This window comes from Molothrus ater, chromosome 13, assembly GCF_012460135.2.
Source record: "Molothrus ater isolate BHLD 08-10-18 breed brown headed cowbird chromosome 13, BPBGC_Mater_1.1, whole genome shotgun sequence".
NCBI lineage: Eukaryota > Metazoa > Chordata > Aves > Passeriformes > Icteridae > Molothrus > Molothrus ater.
In genome coordinates, this window is record NC_050490.2 from 2,296,241 (window position 1) to 2,311,410 (window position 15,170).

At 43.0% G+C, this 15,170-nt stretch overlaps 1 protein-coding gene across 6 annotated transcripts in view; it reads right to left on the reverse strand.

The window, feature by feature from the left end:
• MYO9A (myosin IXA) overlaps positions 1–15,170 on the reverse strand; it is a 176,379-nt gene that overhangs the window by 48,633 nt on the left and 112,576 nt on the right. For all 6 annotated transcript variants that reach the window (XM_036390037.2, XM_036390040.2, XM_036390039.2 and 3 more), the window contains exons 11-13: positions 14,106–14,240; positions 1,462–1,583; positions 319–460 (exon numbers count right to left, since the gene is read on the reverse strand). In XM_036390037.2, coding sequence (XP_036245930.1) covers positions 319–460; positions 1,462–1,583; positions 14,106–14,240 — 399 coding nt within the window. The remainder of the gene's footprint in view (positions 1–318; positions 461–1,461; positions 1,584–14,105; positions 14,241–15,170) is intronic.

The following is a 15,170-nucleotide window of genomic DNA, read 5'->3' on the forward strand; positions in this document are numbered from 1 at the left end:
AACCTGTATTAAAAGTGGCTAATGATGAGGAAAACACTGGGTTTTCTACACAAACCAAGCCCAGAAATGCCACCCAATTTCAACTCATTGTTGGGGTGTAGCACTGAACTCTAAATTCTTCCCAAAATGTTCACGTGAAGGAGAATAGGAAGACCCTGTCCCTACTACCTTTTCATTTCCCCAAACACTTCTCTCCTGACCCTCCCCTATTCTTGGGCCAAGTCCTATCCAAAACATCTCTGTGGAGCCTCTGGGGCTTTCCTTCCCAATCCCAGATATAGATGAAAGCAACTGCTGGGGAGCAGCTGGGTGACAGACCTTGACTCCGTACTTCACTTTGCCCGCGTAGTGTTTGATGATGAAAGCTGGCTCCATCACTGCTGGGAATTCAATGTAGGAGTTCCCTTCGTGTTGACGCTTGAATTTGTCCAGAAGTGTCTGGTTTGTGGCTTGAGGAAAACTGAGTGGAGAGAATTGAAAGGAAGAAGCTGCAAACCTAACAGGAAAACTTTTCCACTTCTTTCATGTCCATGAAAGGGAAAACAGAGATCTTCTGAGCTTCCACTTCTGTGTCTGCTTCAGCAGAGCCTCTTGGTAAGAGAAAGCCAACCCTCCATCCTCAAACTTCATGGCAATCTGCAGCATGGGGATCTATTTCACAACTTTACCCAATTTAGGTTTTATTCCAGTACAATATCACTGGGAGAGCATCATTGCTGGTCTCTTGTCAATGAGACAAGAAGTGGGGGAGTAACCCCCAAGGCAAATGGTGGGAGAAGACCTCGTGCCCCTGGCCACATGGATCTGAGGTGACCTCAGCAAAAACCACCAGGACTTTCCCTGCCTTTTACATGGAGGAAACTGGCACAAGCATCCAATGGGAGAACTGTTCTGCTCCAACATTTCCACACCAAGGGAGCCCTAGGAGCCACATGTTCCCCCAAGAACTTATCCTGAGACAGATGGATGCAATCAAGGATGCAAATCTGAGCTAAGTCCTTGATGCCCATGAAACCCTGTGGAAATACAGCCCCTATGGACAAGTGCCCTCACTTCACTCTGGTTCAATTTTTATCAGTAAATTGATAAATCCACCTTGTATCTCAATAACAGCACCTACACATCCTGCTTGAACTCATGCACTTGGATTCAGCACCTTCACATTGTCACACCCCAAGAGACAGGGAAAGAAATGAAGAGAGAAGCAAAGGAAACCTTTTCCTTTCAATGAAAGAAATTCTTGAAAGGAATTTTAATTATTATTTTTAAGGCTTTTTCTCAGCTGGCTGATTCTCCACTCTGTGTGTTGCCACCTCAAAAACAACACTTAGAAACACCAATCAGCCCAGCGAGCTATTAGCACCTTTCTGGGAAGTTGGGTTTTTTTCAGAAAACAGAAGGATAAACACATTTTAGCTGAAAAACAAATCTCATTTCCAAAGCCAGCATTTTCCTACTCACTTGCTTTCCTCATCCAGCAGATGGAGCAGCCCCGTTGGCTTCTTGCTGATCAGGTTGATGCAGCTGGAGTTGTCTATGTAGTCAATATTGTGCCAGCTAATTCCTTCTGCTCTATATTCCTCCTAAAAAAAAAAAAACAACCCACAGATGACATAATGATGATTTGGTGCAAGCAAAAATAAAAGACAAAATCCAAAGAGTTTTGTGGAAACTGATACACCGTTTACCAAAACGGACATCTCTCCTGTAAATATTCCATCAATGCTTTCTGTGATTCCAAAAAAAAGGATAAAGAACCCCTGGAACAACCTGAAACAAAGTGAACCACAGAGCACTTCCCAATTTCAGATGCACCAGACATTTGTTTGGACATGGGGTGGTTGTGTGGGAGTCCCAGCCTGCCAAGGACATCCAGTGTGTGTGGACTCCCCCTTTCCTTTTCCTGGATGGCTTCTAAATCACAGCACAGGTGGGGCTGGAAGAGACCTCAAAGCTCTTCTTGTTCCACCCCCTGCCATGGGCAGCAACAACTTCCATTAGCTCAGCTTGCTCCATGCTCATCCAACCTCACCTTGAACACTTCCAGGGATGGGGCAGCCACAGCTTCTCTGGACAACCTGTGCCAAGGCCTCACCACTCTCACAGGTGTTGCCCTGATTTTTTAAGATTTTCTAAGCCTTCTGATGTTTATATTCTTGTAATGAACTTTCTCACACACTTTCTGTAAATAACTTATTGTTTTGCAATCTTTTATGGAGGAGGAGAAATTTGCTGGACTGTTGGTTTGTCCAGTGTCATTGGAGAGGTAGAAATTTCACCCTCCAATCCACTGTCACTTTTAAAATCTATAAATGTTGGAGTCAGAAAATAAAGTTCCCCTTTTTACCTTGAGAACAGCAGCATGTGCACATCGTGGTGTTTCGTGTCCTATGGTGACACACAGAGATCAATTTCTCCCCAATATCCCATCCATCCCCACCCTCTGGCAGTGGAAGCCATTCCCTGTGTCCTGTTCCTCCATCCCTTGTCCCCAGTCCCTCTCCAGCTCTCCTGGAGCCCCTTCAGGCCCTGGCAGGGCTCTGAGGGTTCCCTGGATCCCTCTCTTGTCTCCAGGCTCTCCCAGCCTGGCTCCAGAGCAGAGGGGCTCCAGCCCTTGGAACATGTCCATGGTCTCCTCTGGGCTCTCTCCAGGAGCTCCAGATCTTTCTGATGTTGGATGCCATGGCTGGAGGCAGCTCTGCAGGTGGGGTCTCACCTGCATGGGGCAGAAGGGCAGATGCTCCTGCCTCCCACACTTTGGGATCTGGGGGTTTTGGGGTTCCCAGTGCATGTGGCTGGGGCATGTGGAACATCCCACCCATCAAAGTGTCACACAGTTTGCATCAATTAATATTTACTATTCAGTTGCTGGAAAGAAATTGTGGTACAACACATTAGTTACACAGAAAAAGCAGCAAACCTCCCTTTCCTGCTTCCCTGGGCTCTGCTCTTCCATATGTCCCATTATTAATGGCCAGTGCTATATGAGCCAACAAAGAGACCTCCAGCTATACAGCTCCAGCACCTGCAGAACCACCACCCTCTACAGTAAATGTGAGGATCTGCCCTGAAATTCAAGCTGAGGCCAAAAAAGCTTCTCATTTCCCACCAAAATAGTTCTATCCCTTGCTCTCCTATAAAGGTTATCTCCTCTGAGACATACTTGCAACTGGATTACTTCAAGAAGTCTTATGCAGAAATTGTTTTAGGGCATCAAAATAAAAGTAGAGTTTAAAAATCATAATTTTAATCATATGCTTGAGGAGTTGTGACTCACTGTCTAAACAGATACTGGACCATGCACCTTACTCCAAAGTGCTACTGATCCAGCTGCCTTTTTACTTCTCTATCACAGGACATTTTGATGGCAGAATTGAAGATAAAAAGGAAACAAGTTTCAAAATCCTAATAGGATGCATCTTATTATAATAATAATAATAATAATAATAATAATAATAATAATAACATCAACAACAATATTCATTATTATTGCTGCCTCTGCCTTTATTTTTAATATGAGCAAACAACTTAAAAAAAGTATGTACGCCCTCATCCAAAATTAACATGAACTCCACAGATATTCTTAGAAATAAAGAGTCTGAAGAGCTTTGAGACATTTCACAAGGAAATTTTTGCTAAAACAAGCCCTAGAAGGTCTTGAATTCACTATTGGAGACATTGTATAATCTTACAACAACAGTACAGACAAATACAGATGTGTGCTGCCTTAGAAGGAGTTTTTAATATCCCTAAAGCCTTTGGGATTCAAAATATACAACATCCCATTGGGGAAAAAAAAACTCCTGAAAATAAGGAATGACTCTGCATCATGAATTTTGTCTTCTCCTTTTACTTTTTAATCTTTTACCTTCAATTCTTGCCGAGCAAGCAGGACACAGCAGAACCTCACAACAACATTCTCAAAGCCCTGCTGAATTACAGGCAATCAAAAAAAAATCACAGATTTGATTAAAACTCGTGGCATTTTGCAAGGCAGGAAAAAGCTTCTCTGCAGCAATCACAGGCTGTGTATTTCAGAGCAGGCATGAGCTGCTCCTGAGGGATTTCCCTGAGAGTCACTGGGAGTCAGCACCATCCATCAGCTGCCTGCTTCCAACAGCTCCTAATGCACTGCAGGGTCCATTAGGCCCAGCTTTGCCAGCTCAAGACTGGTCAGGAGCATGCAGAGAGCAATAAAACCTTGGTGTGATGAGCCAAGAGCAGCATTATTTCAGTGGTGACAGGAGGGTGTTACCAGACTTGTATATTTATTATCCTGACTCTTTGTTGAAGTACTTGTTGGGGGCTTTACATTTTTTGCCCCCCAAAAACTCATAAATCATGTAGAGCTTTATGTCTGCACACATCTAAGCTGAGAAACCATTGCTCTGCTCTAGAAGGCTCTAGATATCCATAATTCCACATGGGACATTCAGCAGCTGCACAGTAAATGTGCTGTGAAACTCCTCTGGCCACACTAAAAATTTATACTGCTGCTGAGATCAGTGCAACAGCACTAATCAGCAATGCCAGATATGGAGGTTTTTTTCAAATAGTCAAGTAAATGACCAAAAAATAGCAGAGTTCAAGGTCTCTACTTCTCTGGGCTCATTTTCAGCTGTTCCACAGACCTGATGGTCATCAGGTCCCTCCTGGCACAGTTTCCTTCAGCTGCAGGATTTTGGCTAATTCTCCCTCCTTTGCTCCTTTTTTTCCCTCTGGGCTGGGTTAGAAACTCTCACTCCCAGGCTCTGGGGTTCTTTACCCTCCCTCCCATCCCCAACACAACCTGTTCCTGCTCTGGCCAAATGAGAAGAGGGATTCAAGTCCTCCACAAACAACCTTTTCCACAACCATTCAGAGATTTACTCTCATTTCAAGACAGGCAGCAGCAACTATTCCAGAGCAACTGTTCCAAAGCTTAAATGGAAATAAGTTCCCCTTATTCCTTTTTTCCTAGCATTTTTCCAGTTCCTTGTTTGGTTGCCTTCAGGATCTAAGTTCAAGAGATACAACTATGGCTTTGGGATGGTCTGCTGTAATTTCTGGGGTATTTGCTGCTCTGCAGATTGTTCATAGAAAGACAGAAGCTATAGAATAAAAGCACTGCTGTCTATTAAACTTAATTAAATTGCAGTTGTTAATATTCCATGTGATTCCTATATTTGTCTTCTAATGACCATCTTCCTGCAGAATTCAGGAGATATCCTGAAAAGCTACCTCCAAAATATTCCTTCATCGCTGAGAATGACCACAAAGCCATCCTTTGATGGATGCAGGGTCCTGGAGTACTGGAATATTAGGGAATTCCATTCAAACAACAGGATGCTTTCATTTCACAAGACAAAAACAACATGAAACAAATTTCATTCAAAGAGAAAGGCCTCAAGCTGGAGGTTAATTAAAAATCAGCTTAAATTTATACATTGATTTAAAACTAAGTTATGTTTAGAGGCACATTCAAATGTCCTATTCCTGGAAGATCATCTTTACGTTAGGAACCAAATTGTTGACATCACCACTATGCAACGGTTTCTAGTGCAGTGAAGTCCACAGAGCCCCTTTTTTGGCATCCTTACTTGCAATAAAAATGTGAGATTTACTCCTCCCATCCCTGGACACCTGAAACCTGGTCTGCTGGAAAGTGGAGCAATGCAAGCTCACTGGAGAGAAGAGCACTGAGCTCCCAGACTTGGCAAAAGAAATGGAGCAAAGAACTGAAAAAAGACATTGGGGTTTTTTTTTAGAGTCCAGCAGCTCCATATTTTCATTTAATTATTGGGTGAGATGCTACAGATTGCTCTCTAGGTGACCTCTATGGACTCCATGAGGGGATTCCTGCTTCCCAAGTGGGAATTCAGAAACAGCTTTGCTGCCCTAAGCATGGAGAGAGACATTGGCACTATGTCAGCACGGGGTCACTGAAGGGATCTGAGTAAAACACAGTTTATGATGTTCAAATATATTAAAAAAATATATAAAATGGGCATGCAGACTTTGAAATGCACATGGAATATAAGAGTAAATCTCTACTCCCTTGCAGTGTTAGCTGAGGCAAAGCAGCATGTAAAATCTGGGGTACCAAACAACCAGAATGGGGCAGAATATACAACATTTTAAAGCAGGAAAATTACTGGAACTCCAGGAAAGGGGGCACTGTTAAAGCTCTGTTAAAGGGAAGCTCTGCCTGCCTACACTGACCCAGAGCATGAACGCTGCCCATGGCACAGAATAATGAATTTAACATTAAAACATACTTCTCCTTATGCTGAGCATAAGGAAAACCTTCCCAACTGGGCTGCAAGGCCTGATGGCAACCCTCCTGCCAGGAACAGAAATATCCTGTGATTTTATAGCTGGAGTTGTTGAGAAGCAAGTCCTGTTATCTCTACAGGAGCATTGGACCAGTTTTGTTATCAGGACTTTATTTCAGTGCTAAACCAAACCAAAACACTCTAATCCAGGGTGGAATTAAAGATTTCTTTATCCTGAGTGGGATAAAACACCCACAAGCCCAACAAAATCTTGGGAGATGCAGGAAAATGGCTTTACATATGATCATCAATTACTCTGTATCCAGCTACAATCATCAGTAAATAAACCCAAATGCTAAAAAAAGCACAGTTAGAGAGAAAAAGTTACACACAATTTTTAAACTCCCACTTATGTAGACATGATATCTGAGATAAATATGATATCTAAATAAAATATCTAAATTCTCTTTGGAGTAACATGGTCCCTGGGTGCTGCTGCTCCCCAAAATCATGTGGCAAAGTTCAGAGATGGGGAGGGAGGGACAAGGGGCTTGAAAAGCTCCAGAGGAGAGGAAATGCAGCTTAAATGAAACAGGAGATGTGATAAAAATAAATTAAAACCATAATAAATTCCCCATCTGTCTAAAAGCACAAAACTCAGGGTTTAGGAAGTTCAAATCAAAAGGTAGTGAAAACTCCCTCCTAAAGATAAAGGTTTTACCATGATATGTGAAATTTGTTGCCCTATCATGGGATATCAAAGATACAAATTTTCCCATGATTTAAAGAGGTCTGGAGGGCTTTGGGCATCCATCCACACATCCTGCAAGCCAAAAGCCCTGAAAATCCCTCAGTGTTTCAGTGCCCTGGGGGCAGATGTCTTATCCCACAGGGATATTGCCATTAGTCACAGTGAGAATTGAGAAACAGCCCCAAAAATAAGATTCACAACCCCCAAGAGCAGCAGAAACCTCCACCAACTCACTCACCTCCTCCCACCAGGCAGAGCTAGAGCAGATCCAGGAGTTTATCTACTCCAGCTTTTCCCTACTGAGGCATAGGAAAACCTTGTTTACACAATGAAAATTCCCAGATTAAAGTGAGAAATCAACTGAAAAATCCCTTTTCCCAGCGTAACTCCATGTGGGAACATTTCCCATCGAGCTCCTGTCATAAAACCTCATGTAAATCCAGAGCCATACGATCAAGAGGCAGCTACTTTTGGATGTCTAAATGTATATATTTGGCATCAAAATTCCCGACTAAACAGAAGGGTGTGAAATTCCTCTCTTCTTGCCTTGAACACCATCTGCTTCAGCTTCAGTTTCTTTGCAAAGTGAGAAACGAGGAATTGACGCCCCTTCCACATCTCTCTCCATTCCTAGCTCAAATCCCCTGTTGAAAATAATCCCAAAATATTTTTGTATTGTATGTTAAAAAGGGTTGTTGTTAAATAAAAATTAAAGGAGCTAAACTTCAAAAAGGTTCTTTTCTGGCTATGTATGGACACATGTTCATCCTAAAATCCATCCTGGGGAGCTTGGGAAAATTAGTCCACAGCTGGAAATGGCAACAAGGTGTGGGAGAAACTCTGCCCTAAGGATTCCTCCATCCAGGAATGAGCCCATCCCATGAAGGATTAATTGTTGATTCAGCAAATAGGGCACTGTGAGCCAGGTCCAGCAGAATCATCCCAGCATAAACTGATGATTCAAATGAGTTTGATATCATAAATCCATGGGATGTGGAAAGGTCCTAAATGATTGAGAACAATATCTGGTCCTCAGTCTGCTTGTGCTGCAGACGGGGTGGATGCCTCGAGTTCCCGACATCCCTCCAGGAAAAGATGCTGAGGCTGATGGTTTCATTTAGGAATGAGGATTTTTATGTTTGTTCTCCATTTCAGTAGAAAAGGAATTTATAGACACAGACATAAATATAAATATATAACACATATGTTTTTTAACCATGTGCTCACAGACACAACAACTATAAATACTTAACCACATTCTCTATGGGTACATGAGCTATAAACAGGCTTTTAAGGCCCCCTCTGTCCATGACAACATGAGGCAGTGCAGGGGAGCTGAGGAGCCTTCCCTTGAAGCCAAAGTTCTCTCTCCTTCCAGGTGACTATTTCAGCAGCTCCTCATCAAATGCCACGTGAATTTGATTTTATTCTGATGTTTCATCCACTCATAATCTGTACAAAGGCATATTTGAATTTATTGGAATTCGGACTCTCCATCATGGAAGTGTTTTAAGCCAGCAGGTTCAGCCCTGAAAATCATGTGCCAGCTCCAAACCATCCATCTCTGAGCTCAAATCAGCTCCCTGAACTTCAGTGGCAACAGAGTTTCAATCATAAATTATATTTTGCTCTCAAAATGGGCAGAATTGGGTTTGCATGGTTCAGCTGGCAGCACACACATTGCCATGATCCCATGGGCTCCCTCTGCAGAAACATCTTCCCAAGCTGCCCTTACACAGCCAGGAGAAGCACGAGCTTAACATTGCTGTGTGATCTGCTGGGGGACCAATTCCTTTCATTTCTTGTGATCAAAATAAAAGAGGAAAAGAAATATCTCTATCTGCATCTGTCAGCACCTTGTAAGATGGATCAGAGTTAGGAAATCAGAGAAGGAACCTCCACAGTGGTCATGTGAGGACCAGACTGGTCCTTGAGGCTGAACATCTCCCTTCCAGTTCCACTCCACGCTTGTGTCAATTAACACACTCCTGATTCCAGTCCTGCCACAATAGGACCATTTTTAGGTTGGTTGAAGTACTTTAGAGGCTTTTAAAGATTTCCTGCTCATCATCTTGCTTAAGAGGAGAGGTCACATTGCACAACTCTGTCCTATGAAAATCCACCAAGAGAAACACAGAATGGTTGGGCTGGAAGAGACCCTAAAGATCTTCTGTTTCCAAGATCTTGTGGACACCTTCCACCAGCCCAGGGTGCTCCAAGCCCTGTCTGACCTGGCCTCGAACACTTCCAGGGATGGGGCAGCCACACCTGCTCTGGGTAACCTGTGCCAGGGCCTCACCACCCTACAGGGAAGAGTTTCTTCCCAATATTCCACTTGACCCTGCCCTCTGGCAGTGGGAAGCCATTCCCCCTTGTCCTGGCACTCCAAACTCTTCTTGTACCATTAATAAATAAAAAATTTGTATCCCTGGCACAGTCTGTGCATTTATTTAGCCAATACATCTCTCAGTAGGAACCACAATCAGCAGAAAACATCATCTACCTGGAGAAAGAGCTCAGAGGAGAGGAAAAAAGCTCAAGGGATCATGGGGCACTCGAGGGATAAGGGCACTGGGAGCAAGCACCTGTGAATTGGAGAGTTACAGCAAGGAGCATGGGATGAGGGGTGGGCTTGCCAGATGCAGCACTTCTCTGCATCAGGGATAAATTAAAGGTTAAGAAATTCCATATGAGGAGAGCTGTAGCTGGATGATCTTTTAGGTCCCTTCCAACTCAATCTATTTTATGGTATCAGAGGATATATAAATAATATGAGAGATTAGGATATATCCTATTACAGGTCACACATTATATGCTATGTTTATATATTTACTGCTCATCATTTGGAGAAACCCAGACACAAGTGGGTGGCAAATGAAGCCCCCCAGTCCCAGCCATGCAACATCCATGGACTCAAAGGTGCTGGAAGGACAAAAGACAAAGCTCTGAGGGTCTGACAATGGATCCCAGAATCACTGAGCTTGGAAAAGACCTCCCAGACCACTGAGTTCAACTTGTGCCTGATCCCCACCTCGTCCCCAGCCCAGAGCACTGAGTGACATACCCAGGTGTGCCTTGTACACCTCCAGGGATGGGGGTTCCACCACCTCCTGGGCAGTTCCAGTGCCTGACCACCCTTTCCATGAAGAAATTCCTCCTGATGTCCAACCCTAACCCACCCTGGCACAGCTTGATCAGAGCTGTCCTTCATTTCACTAACGTGCTTTGAAATCTCCCTGCCCTGCAGATACCATTTAACCAGCTCTCAGCATCCTGATTTTTATTAGTATAATTTATGTGCTCTAAGCATCTTCCTCTTCTCGCAAACATGAGTTGCATTCGATGGCGTTCTGCCAAATCATAAATCAATAACTTGTGCAGCTTGTTCTTTCTCCACGGGTCATGTGGCCCACAGCTGGCCAACATTTCTCAGAGGGCAGCCACTCTCCCATCTCCAAGGAAAACAAATTTGAACTGAGCCTCCCAGGACTCAATGCTTGACTTCTGATGGTTGGGTTTTGTCTTCAGAGGCAATAAAGAGGTGTTAATGCCTAACCAGTGCTGAGATACAGAAAAATCCCTAGCTGGAAGGAAAGGGAGAGTGTTCCAAGCAGTAGGAGAGAGATCTTTTTTCATAATTTATTTTATATTTAAATATTTTAGATTGATGCTTTTTAAAATTAATTCACTCCCATATTAAATTCTAAATGTAAAATTTAGGTAAGATATCTAAACTCATTTTAGAGTGTCATGTTCCTGGGGGCTGTTATTCCTCAGAATCGTGAGGTGGATTCAGAGGTGGTTGGAGGTAGTGACCAGACCTCCAAGACCATCAAATCACACCTCCAACCAAACACCACCATGACTTAGTCCAGACTGTTGGATTGCTCCAGCTATTGCACAGGACCAGTAAACCCTACACACCTCTCTAAATATTTACAGAGTTTTGGATGGCTGAGCAAACATTCCATAGGATGCTTTATCCTGATGAAATTTAGTTTTTCAGTCTGAGCAGGCTGACATTTACTGGCTGGGACACCAAGCTCACCAGGGACTCCACCAGAAAATAGACTTCACTGAACACCTGAGCTCCTGCCAGTTGATTGTACTCCAAATTCTGTAATTTTTTCAGCCTCTACCTTGGTTATTTATGGATTTTTTTAAACAATAAAAACATGCCTTGAAACTGAAGTTTGGTGGGTAAGCAAAAGCTGGAAAAAGAGGTAGAAAAGAACTTTAATAGCAAGACCTGTGGGATGGAAAGCTACAGGATGAGTCCTCAACCTTTGCAAAGCATCAGCTGAACCAGGGAAACGTGGGTGAGGTGGAGAGAACCAGATGGGCCTCGGCAGGGATGGGGGAAGATCAGCGAGGACAAAGATGACAAAGTTTGGAGAATGGGATACTTAAAGAAATAAAAACTTGTACTCCTGGCCCTTAAACTGCCAAGGACCTGGAAACTTGGAGGAAACTCATATCATAGTGGTATGGTACTGGTGACCTCCAAACTAAACTTCCAAACTTCATCTGCAGCAATTGTTTAGCACAATGCCCTAAAAAAACCCAAACTGACGAGCTGCTGTATTTTTGGGAGACCCCAGGCTGAAGATCAAGGATGCCTCGGTGGTTGTTTGCAAACCACTGGAAATAGTGCCATCTTCAGACAGAAGGTTTAAAAAAAGATTCACCAGACACATTGTATTAGATTTCACCGTGGAAAAATAGAGAATAAAATTTAAGATAATCCCATGGTTCTCCCAGAGGACAGTGGTGGATATTTTGGTTTCCATAACATCAACAGCATGTCATGGCAACAATTCCATCATGGCTAAATGCAGCTCTGGCAGACAAATTCTATTAGGATTTCAAGAAAAATCCTCAGTGACTATTTAATTTTGCCACTTATTTTTTTGGCAGAGGCGTCTGGGTATCTCAGCAATCTCTCTTTGGCCTCCTGCAAGCTTTGGAGACCTGAGGATTCAGAGAAGGATCTATCCATTTCAGGTCCCCTATCACCAAGACATGAAAGAAACCCTTATGAAGATACAAATACCTCAGATAAATTCACATTTTGGAGAAACAGAACTATTTTTCTCCCTAAAAACACAATATTAACTCCCTGGTCTTCATTTGTAGACTCATGACTATCATTAAAAAACCTTTGGGCCAGTGAGGAACGAAGAACATTCTGAAGACCCAAGATCTGAATATGAGTCCTTGAGTTTTCTTTCCATCTAATCCACTCCTCCACATGCAGCTGGAATTCCAGGGAAAGTAAATGGTTAAACCATCTAATTCATTCACCCAAGGATCAGTGCTCGTGCAGCTGCACAGATTATTGTATTTATGGACTCAGTCTATGCCAAGATGTCTGAATTTTCTAGCAGCAAAGCTCACAGTGCTCCAGCCAGGATCCAGGAGGATGACGTGCTCAGGCATTAAGAACTGGAATGGGCCCTTTGCAGTTGGATGGCTCCACAACTGCTCCTCACATCCATACAGCAAACACTGACTCCAGTGACTTCACATGCCTGACAGACTTCCAGGAGAAACCTAACAAGCTCTGAAGGTGCTCCAAGAAGAATTAGGGATTGCTGCACTCAGGACCTCTGTGCATCCCCCAGGCTTGGAGGGGAGCACTGACCTACTAAGAAATCCCAGCCCAATAACAGGAATTCCCTCAAGGGAGATGGCATCTTGGAGGAGGCTGCTGAAACCCCACCTCATGGAGGAATCATCTGTCTCCAGCTTTGAGGAAGGATCCTCCCTCCTTGAGTCTCTTCTAGGGAGGTTATGGCAACATCTATAAAAAATCCAGCTGGTTTGGCTTTGTGATAGTATCAAAATTCGCATTTTTATGGTGGACAAAGGGAAAATAAACCTGTCTCTAGAAATAGACAGGTTATCCCACTATTAGAGCATCTGTTGAGTAGGGCACACCTACATACAAAGGCCACTTAAAAAACTGAAATTAAATTGCTTTGAGCAGCTCTGCTCTACCTTATTAATCAAAACCAAAGAGATAAACAGAAACCATCAAACTCATGAACAAATACTCCCTAAGTGACCCACTTGTTTTACAGCACTTGTTTTTTCAACATCCTCATATTCAAGGCAACTTTTTCTTCTGAATTTTCCAATCTCTGAGAACACTGGAGAAGCCCAAAACAAAACGATCAGGGTTTTTGGGAAGGGTTGGGTTAATTCTGTAATGATGATAAGGAGGGTTCCCCTTGGCCTCCCCCAAGAAGGATTTCACCTGGAGAGAGGACAGGCAGACTGTCATGTAAAAAATAAAAGGCATTTTGAAGGTCTCTAACATATTTCCTGTGTTGTACAGCCCAATAATAGTTGTCTATCCATGAAACAACACATGGATGTTGAAAGAAACTTCCAGTTTTCTTGTCCTGCTTGTTGTTGGATAACAAATGGAGAAGCCTCCTCCCATCACTCTAAACCATCTTGTGTGGGTTAACCTGCTGGATTGCAGCCTGTGGTTTTGGTGTCTCTCTTAGAGTGCACTAATTTGAGGCTGGAAAGCATCACCCTGTCCTAACATAAGTAAAGCAAAGCTTAAAGTGCAACCTTTCCTAATCTGCCAGGGCTACTGAAGATCATAATGCTCTCAAGTCTGACCTCTGAGAACACATGAGAGGGACATTTCCCCTCCCTTCCCACAAATCAACACTGGAAGGCAAAAAAACACTGGAAGATTGGGGTGGCTTTTTCACTAGATACCAAAAAATAACTTTTATGTGATATCAAATGGCACAGCAGCATGTCCAGGCAAAGGCAAGGAAGGAATTGCTCATTCCTTGATAAGCCCTCTCAGCACATATCAAGGAGACAACAGAACAGTGGTTAAGGTCTTCATGATGTTTTTGGAAGCCAAAATGTTTATTTTAAACCAGCAAATGCCTGGCTGGATTTTATTTTACAGGTGGAAGTTTGTCATACGGTCAATTAGAAGTTAAATTGGAATAATTCAGTGTACACTCCTTAACAAAACAGAATTAAAGGGACAATTTCAGAACTTTATCAGGGCCACAAAGTCATGTCAATATTCATTGGCATTAGAGAGTAAATATTTCTGGACTTACCTGTTCCAGTTTAAAGATGTGTTGGTTAAAGTAGTGCTGCAAGCGCTCGTTGGCAAAGTTAATGCAGAATTGTTCAAAACTATTGTTTTCATAGTCTTCAAACCCAAAAATATCAAGCACTCCAATGGATAAAGTCTGCAAGAAAATTAGAGTGAGGATTAGAATAAAATCACATTAAGCAGATTATTTGTACACAGTACATAATCAAAAGCACACAGACAGAATTAAATATACTTAATAGTAGGAATTTTAATAGAATTGTTGATATTGTGCCATTTGGAAGACTTCTCCAAATCAGAGAGACAACATGTAGCTTTAGATATCTGGACAAAAGAGCTTGTTCTAAGAGAAAAGCCCTTCAAGAGATGATTTTTTTTTTCTTATTTACAAACAAATGGCCATCTCTGAAGAAACCTGAAGCCTCTTCCAAGTTATTCCATTGGATTTAAGAGTATTGATCTTCAGAAGGGAAAAATGGGGATAGGCTTGGGAAACAAAAGCTTGCATGGTGAAGACAACCCATGGAAACACACCTCCAAGGTGAAAGTGCTGTCCAAGCAAACCCACTCCAGCTGCAAACCTCCAAAAGAAACTCCAATGCATCAGAGCTTCCCATGGAAATAATCTTTAGTTCTCCTGGTGAAAACTGAAATAGTGTCACAAATAAAGCATCCACCTTGTTTGTCACATGGATCAGACAATGGACTGATGTTTGGGGGCATTGAGTCGCTCCTGCCTGCCTGAAAGGGGGGAATTTACACAAAAATAATAATGCTGCTGAAAAAGGGAGCCCAAAGCCCTGACTAACTAACACTCGGCCCTAACTGCTGGCCCTGCCCTGCCCCTGTGACACCTGGCTGTGTCCACATGGCTCTTCTGTCTTCTGGAACCTTCTTCCACCAGCTCCTGCCAGTTTGGGATGAGGGATTTGGAGGGACACCTCTGTGCTCCTTTAGTTCATGGGCAAGAGAGGTGTAAAGAGGGACCCATCCCATTTTTTTTGGAACCCATTGGCACTATGAGCCCTATATTCTCTCTAACGAACTTCCAGAAGTTCACAATAGG